Source organism: Podarcis melisellensis (assembly GCF_964234715.1).
Source record: "Podarcis melisellensis genome assembly, chromosome: 5".
NCBI classification, from domain to species: Eukaryota; Metazoa; Chordata; class Lepidosauria; order Squamata; family Lacertidae; genus Podarcis; species Podarcis melisellensis.
The window spans coordinates 93,827,053-93,835,139 of record NC_138537.1 but is presented as its reverse complement, the minus strand read 5'-3'; the positions used below and the strand labels follow the sequence as shown (position 1 = coordinate 93,835,139).

General features: G+C 49.8%; 1 protein-coding gene across 1 annotated transcript; it reads right to left on the bottom strand.

Moving 5' to 3' along the window:
- Positions 1-270: 270 nt before the first annotated feature.
- On the bottom strand, positions 271-7,078 carry LOC309370232 (potassium voltage-gated channel subfamily A member 1). Its single transcript, XM_081911790.1, has 2 exons — positions 6,549-7,078; positions 271-5,996 (listed from the first exon to the last, which is right to left on the bottom strand). Exon 2 carries the CDS (start codon positions 5,270-5,272, stop codon positions 3,791-3,793), a length of 1,482 nt encoding a protein of 493 aa, XP_081767916.1. The 5' UTR covers positions 5,273-5,996; positions 6,549-7,078; the 3' UTR covers positions 271-3,790.
- Between the last annotated feature and the right edge of the window lie 1,009 nt (positions 7,079-8,087).

Sequence of the window (8,087 nt, the reverse complement as noted above, 5' to 3'; positions counted from 1 at the left end):
TCAGGAGCCAGCCCCTTCCTCTGCTCTTACTTAAAGGCCACCTCTGTACCAAGGTCAAGATTAAGGTAAGACCAATGTTAAGGAAACGCCAACTACCGTATTTTTCGCTCTATAACACGCACCCGACCATAACACGCACGTAGTTTTTAGAGGAGGAAAATCCGTAGGCATGCCACCCGTAGGCATTTCCTCCAAAACACACACAGACATTTCCCCTTACTTTCTAGGAGGAAAAAAGGGAGTGTTATGGTGCAAAAAATACGGTAATTCTAGGCCTTTGGAAGCTTTGCCCTTGCCCTTCCTTGAATTAAACCTGCTAAGCCTACAGCCTGATTCGCACCCTTGATGAATCAGCAAAGAAATACTGAACAGCCGAGGACTGTGTCAGCACAACATCGCAAACCATGAGTCCACACCAATGGATGGGGAGACATTGCTACAGCACTGCAGTAACCAAATGCCAGCAAATCCACGAGGTTCCTCGCCTCTCGTTTGATTCGCCGTGTCCATTTTCAGATCACTCCTACTGGGGGCAAGCTACAGCCGCTCACTTTTGAGAAACCATCAGTCACCAAAACAAGATATGGCAGAAAAGGAAATTAAAAACAAAAAGAATCAGGCAGTAGTTTAGTGCACCTTCAGACCTACAAACGCATTTCAGCACGTATTAGTGCAAAGGACTGAGTCTGATTTTAAGGGGAGCAGAAACCTTGCTGGAAGAAATGCATGCCTATGCTACATGAAGTTATTCCCTGCACTCCATATTTGCCCGGTCCCTTTGTTATAAATGAGTAAGCGACAATCATATTCCCCAAGCCACCCCACCAGCCCTAAAGATCACCTATCCCTGCCGAAAGCAAAAGGGGGAAGCCATAAACCAAACCGCTGCATGGCATGCATACTTTCTCTTAAACATGCAGAATAAGGATCAGTCCAGCAGATAAACTAAGGTGAGGATAACCCAGCCAGTCAACACAGAAACTCATCAAGCTGCCCAACTGAGGCCTCATCCTCTCTCAGGTAGCACTTCCTGATCAAAGACCCCATACGGCACTGAGCTGATTATTGCTGAGATAACTACACACAAGGTTCAAAGTCAGTTTAACAGGCGAATGAATACCTTCCCTAAATTTAGGAGTTTGGAGGAATCAAGGTAGACCACCAAATCTAGCACTCTAGCAGGGGAAACTGTGACTAAATTGGGGAGAAACCAGATACTGAGAATGGAAAATAATGTAGAGTTTCCTATCAACTACGTTTATTTTTTCCTGAATATGCTGCAGTCAAGTATTTAAGAGGTCCTCCTGTTCTTCCTACCATTTTGAACCAAACAAGTCACAAAGTTGCATCTTTCTGTCTACCTGACATATCAGGTTCGGGCAAAGCTGCAGAATCAATGCTCCTTTTCCAATGTAAATGCTAGATATCCATAGCTGCTGAGAAATAGAATACTGAGAATGGAATGGAGGCCTGGGATCTATGTAATGGAAAAGAGGGTTCAGTGTATAAGGCCACATGCTAAGCATGGAAGAAAGAGCCTCAACTTTGACTTTTAGAAGGAAAAAGTAAAAAAAAAGAGAGATTAGTGCCTATATCAGTAAAAAAAATAAAAATGGACTTATTGATTTCTATGGACTATAGCTTCAAGACTTGCATAATTGCAGAGAATGCCTTCTCAGAAAATGCTGCAACCTTCAACCAACACAACAGTAGGAGAGTTGTTACAATGGATGGGAAAGCTTCAGGCGAGTTGAATTTTAAAATCCAAAAGAATTTGGGTGGAAAGGATGAGAGCTCCGTTGGAAAAGCAGAAGCCTCTAAGAGGAGCAAGTGTACAGATTCGACGTGCCGCCATCCAACCTGCTCCTTGCATAGCTAAGGCTACTGAAAAAAATGGCCCTTACTTCCTCTAGTGTAGGATGCCAGGCTGCCAAAGTCCAAACCAGGGGAAGAATGGGCCAAGACGGAAAACAAACAAAACGAACACAGAGTGCAGCAAAGTCTCTATAAACAAACCGGGGGAAGACTGGGTCTTGCGGGAGTAGCATTTGTCAAAGGCAAATGTTAGGTTGCAATGTCACTCAGCTGCAGGGTGCAGAATACAGGAGGGAATTAGGTCTGCAAGAGTGCTGGTAGTCTGTGCCCTCTTCTTCTGCCTCTCTGCTTTACACATTGTCTCTCTCCCTGGCTTTTTCTGCTGTGCCTGCATTTGGCATGGTCGAATCCTGCTATTGTCCCAATTGACTCATCCATGCCTACTCAGGTTCAGCTCTTTTCATAGAGGCACTTTCAGCAGTTCAGTGGCTGTGAGGATAAAGGCACTAAGCAACTATCTAAAATCAATTGGTTGAGTCTCTTCAGCAAGTCCTAGGGGGATACAAAAGTCTCTAAGGTTCAAACAATGACTGCGAAAATAACTGGGCTGCAATTTGGATGCATATAATCGATAAGTTTCATTTTACATTCTAAGAATGCACCAAAAGGCATGCTTCTGCACCTTTTTTTCTGCTCTAGGAGATACAGAATATTTAGACATTGCTATATATAAACTGGACTTAATTTTCCATATAGCTTTCCCTTTAAGGGATGGGATATTTTACTTTCTATTAAGGCCCGGACAGAAGCCAACTCATTTCCCTGAGCAATGCAGGAAAACAACAAGTCTCTCTAGTATTCTCCTCCTGGCCTTCATCCTAACAAGCTTTTTTTTTTTTGTATTTATTACTGAAACCATGCATTAATTAATGTTGAGTTACACCTTAGTCAAATAGGCCATAATGCTGAATATTTGAAACATGCTTTGATCTCCAAAAGTTATTGTTCCCATTTGACTAACATATGCACTTAAATACAGTACTTTTAAGTTACTAATCAGATACTTAACAAATAAAAAGGAGTGCACTTTGGTGAATGCAAATTGAAACAGAAAAGGGCCTATTTTAAAGAAGATCAATTCAAACAAAACCTTATCCCCTATCATCTGAGGTAATGTTCCAGGCATGCAGTTATAAAATAGATAGTATCAAAGTCAAACATGCTTATATTAAATTCTATTGTGCTATCTTGCAACAAAGGGGCTAAAAAGTTTTGCATCCATTTCTGAAGAAGGGAAAGAAGTCTGTTGAAACCATCTGCACTTAAGAGACCTTAGCAGCATTGCAGATGTTCCATCTTCCCCCGACACACAGAATAATTCTTCGATTTTAATAGTGTATACAGCAAAAAAAAAAAACCTGGCATATTTTCATAAGGTGCTGTGTGTGAATCTGTAGATCAGAACTACAAAACTTTTCACAAAGGAAGGAAATGTATATGTCGGTCAGTCTAAAGAATGACAAATACTTACTGCACATTACTGCTGAATATTATTTGGATGCATTTTCTTGGATGCACTGTGCAGTTTTGTAGAAACGTTTCCTTGAATCCATGCATATTTTAAGTATTTTTTTTAGAGTCCTCTTGAGCTGATTTTTTAAAACGGTTGGAAACTTAAAAGTTATGGGGAAATGTCTAGGGCTAGAAGCATACAATTTCTATTTATAACTAGGCTAGTCCAAAGAGTTATAAGTAACCATTTCCACCACTTGGAAAATACCCTTTTAAAAGAAAACAAAAGGAAAAGTGAAATTCTTTCATGGATCCTGAAAGCTTATTGAATCGCTGAGCAAAAATTCGCAATGCAACAATGCATTTACGAGGTAAAGCATTCGAAGAGTAAAGCATCTACAAAGTGTGACTGCTGGTCACTTAAAGTCTTCAAGCTGCCAATGTTTCTTTTTTCTACGTGTTTTTAAACATCAGTCAGCAGCTTGCTTTTATTAACACAGTTTTGGTTGGCTATGGTGTAGTTGCCAGTTCTGAGGTTAGCCTCTCTAAAATTGTCTATGCTATTATTCATATCCTCTTCAATTTCCATGTACTCAGATTTGCTGATTGTGGAGGAGCTACGGCGACTCAGATCACTGTCAGATGCTAAATTAGGAGAGCTAACTTTAAGTAACTGAGCCTGTTCTTCCCCTTCTGTTTCTCGGTGGTAGAAGTAGTTGAAGTTGGACACAATGACAGGTACAGGCAGGGCAATTGTCAGCACACCAGCAATGGCACACAAGGAGCCCACGATTTTGCCTCCAATTGTCACAGGGTACATGTCACCATATCCTACAGTGGTCATGGAAACCACTGCCCACCAGAAAGCATCGGGGATGCTGTCGAAATAGGTGCCAGGTTCCTCAGCTTCAGCAAAATACACCGCACTGGAGAACAAAATCACCCCAATGAAGAGGAAAAAGATTAGTAACCCTAACTCCCTCATGCTCGCTTTGAGGGTTTGTCCCAAAATCTGGAGGCCCTTAGAATGTCTGGAGAGTTTGAAGATTCTAAAGACTCTTACCAGTCTGATGACTCTCAGGATAGCCAGAGAAGTGGCCTGCTCTCCCTTTTGAGGCCCTTCCTGCTCAGCCATCTCTGTACCCAGAGTGATGAAGTATGGGATGATGGCTACTATGTCAATGAAGTTCATGATGTTCTTGAAGAACTCAGCTTTGCTGGGACAGGCGAAAAAACGCACCACCAACTCAAAAGAAAACCAAATGATGCACAGAGTCTCCACCACGAAGAAGGGATCAGTAAAGATATTGGACTTGTAATAGACTGTCGAGTTGTCGCTGCGGTTTCGGGGTCCCATATACTCCCTGTCCTCTTTCAACGCTGGCAAAGTTTCCAGGCAAAAGATCACTATAGAGATGAGGATCACCATGACGGAGACTATTGCAATGATCCGAGCTGGCCCAGAGCTCTCGGGGTACTCAAAGAGCAGCCACACTTGCCGCTGGTACTCCTTCTCAGGCAGGGGCCTCTCTTCCTCTTTGATGAAACCTTCGTCTTCCCGGAACTTCTCCATGGCCTCCTCTCCCAGTTCATAAAACTTAATCTCCTCCGAGAACATGTCTAGAGGCACGTTAACAGGCCTGCGAAGCCGCCCTCCAGACTGGTAGTAATAGAGGATGGCATCGAAGCTGGGCCGGTTCCGATCAAAGAAATATTCGTTCCTCAGGGGGTCAAAGTATCGCATGCGTTTCTTGGGGTTACCCAGCAAAGTGTTGGGAAACTGGGCGAGGGTCTTCAGCTGCGTCTCAAATCTCAGGCCAGCAATGTTGATCACAACCCTCTCACAACATTCGTGGTCATCGTGGGCCCCAGGTCGATAACTGTCCTGGGGGTGACCTGGCAAAGCAGAAGTCTCGTCCATATTCTCCCCGGCCATCACCGTCATGGCAGCTACGGGGTGGGAACGACAGACTCACTGGAAGACGTGATGGGATGCGGAAGGAGAAGAGTTCTGGGATCAGAAGCCGCCAGAGCTGAAGGAGAGTGAAGAATTGAGGACTTCAGAGGAGACCGATACTGGATACAGATGCAGAATCACAGCATGGAGAGGGGCTAAGGAGAGGTGAGGCCCTTGGTGTGGACAGCTCCCAGAGCACGAAAACAGGATGGAGAAAGGGGATTAGGGCTGGGAAATTCAAGGATAAGGGAAGAGAGGTAGGTTGAACGGCATCCAGGCTAGGCAGGGAAAGGACCTATAGGGCGCTGGTCATTGGGGAGGGCGGGAAGAAAAAAGGGAGAGAGGTTTTCCAGCTTCATCAAAGGACAAAGGGATGGCTGGGGTCTCTTAAGACACATGCAACACAGCGAGACTGGGGTCCCTTCGGAGCAGTTTCCTTCTGTCTTTTAATGCAGTCCTTTTGTTTTCCTCCAGGATGTGACCATGCTGCTGCTGCTGCTGCTGCTGCTGCTGCTGCTGTATTGCGGCTGCTGTCACACACTTCCCCTCAATAAAATAAATAAATAAGCACGGTGACTGGAAGGAGACTGCTTGAAATGCCGACTCAGCAATATTCGCGGACTTCCCACTTTGCTCTGGAATGGCCCCTTCCTCTTTGTTTTTATTTTATGTTTCTAAGGAATAAAGCTCACTTCGAGGCAACTGGTAGATACTGTAAAGGGACAAGAAGCAGATGCATAAAAACACCTTTTTCTCCCCACCCCAAGACACAAATGCACAGCAATTCCAGGGCTGTGCAACATCATGCAACTCTTTTTTCAGGCTGCAGCCCAACCCTTAAAGCAGTCCGGTAAGGTAAATTAACATACTTCCATGCACACATGAATTTCGAATAGGTGCCCTTCACGAAGTCCTGTGTTCCTGCTCGTCGCAACTTCTCAATCCCTACTTAACAAGACTTCCTCCGCTTCGCAATTTCTGCCTTACAGCCCACATCCGCCTGAACGATGTGCGAGCAAAAAAACCAAAAAACCAGAGGGGTTGGAACACCACGATCTTTCTTAAGAAGAAGAGAATCCGGGGAGAAAAACCTCTCCAAATATTTATTGGCGCGGGGGGTGGAGGAAAGAGCGCGCGGGAAAGAAAAGGCTTTGCAACTAGTCACTGTGCCACCGCACACACTTCTTTGAGCAGCGCCCCCCACCCCGAAGCCAACCCCGCGCTGCAAGGAGCAGGCAACTTGCCTCGGAGGAGCCTTCCTTACCTGGCGCGGGGAGGCCGGCGGGGGCCGTTGCAGCAGCGCAGGCGAGGAGCGAGCGAGCCCCGGCCGGAATGCGTCAAGGCGCTTCTTCGCCTTGCAGTTGCAGCAGCATCCAAGGCGCAGCGGCGCACACTCGCCGCCGCCGCCGCCTCCTCCTCCTGCTCCCTCTCGGGGAGAATCTACGGATCGCTTTACAGAGCCGCCTGCGAGATGGTGAAATATTCATACAGCGAAATATTCATTGGGCTGCAGCGAGAGGAGGCTGGCAGTTCAGGAGGAGGCATGGGCAGGCAGCGCACCGAGGGGGTGGGCGAGGGGAGGAGGGGGAGGAGCAGGAGGAGGAGGAAGAGGAGGAGGGACCGGGTGGCGGTGGTGCTGATGCGGGGGGTCCCCTTCTTCTCTCCAAGCCCAGCGGGATCCGGGGGCCTCGGCAGCCGGCTGCCTCTCCTCGCTCGCCCGTCCCGGACGCGGCTCAGGCGGACACTGGCCAAGGCGCATTGCTGCTCCTGCGCGCGGGTCCCCCCGGAGCACCGAGGGAGGGAGGGGCGGGGGCAGCCGCCGCCGCCGCCGCAGGACACGCGGCACCTGGCAGGCCGGCAGGCGGCGGGGACGGCGCGCAACGGCGGCGGCCAAGGCGAGCCACCTCCGGGCGCACAGACCTGGGCGCAAGGCGGCCGGGGCGTTGCGAGAGCCGTCTGGCGCGGGCTGGGGGGCTGGGTGGGGGGCGTCCTTTCCCCAGGCCACGCCAGCCGGCCGAGACCTTTGGCCGCGGGCTGGGGAGGCTCCTTCGCGCCGCCTCCCCTCCGCGACCTTCGCGCGGATTCGGCATTGCGCACCGGAGAGGTCCCCCCCGCTCCCCGACGCAATGCAGGCAGCGCCGCCAGGCGCGTTGCGGCGCCGGACCCGAGGGCGCCCCCGCTCGAGGAGAAGCTGCCGCCGCCGCCCATCTGCCCTGCGAAGCCGGGGGGGGGGGTCCCGACACGGCACCCCCGCGGAGCAAGCCCGTCGCAGTGACGGGGGGGGGGCGGCGGATGGCAAGGTCGGCGGCGGCCCCGGGTCGAGTTTGGGCGATGGAGAGGTGCCTGGGTGAGTGGGGGGCCGCTTCTCCCCCACCCCCAAAGGGGTACGCGCCTGTTGCCTCTGCGGACGTTTGCTGGAGACTTGCGGCGACCCCCACCCCAATACCGCATTGCCCTGCTCCGGTGCATCTGCTGGAGCGGGCCCTGTGCCTAGGCGCGCAAGAGCCGCTCTCCGCCTCACATCCTCCTTTTTCTCGGGATCCAGAGACCCCCCACCCCACCCTGCGGCACTTGGGCCGCCCCGTCGAGCGCCCCGTTAGCCGCGCTCGTTCGCAAGGCGCCCGTCTGTTTATGGGACTCTAGCTGGTCACAGCATATAGGTTAGTGGGACATTCCCGCGCTCTCCGGCCCGAGAGCGACGGTGGGGGCGCCGTCAGGCCCGCGGCTGCTTCGGCTGCCTTCTAGCCGCTCCCTTGGCTAGTGGTTTCACGAGGGCAGGGAAACCTGCAGAGAGTGCAGCAAA

Excerpts from the sequence above, each read along its gene's own strand:
- LOC309370232 (XM_081911790.1), bottom strand. The coding sequence starts at position 5,272 with ATGACGGTGATGGCCGGGGAGAATATGGACGAGACTTCTGCTTTGCCA.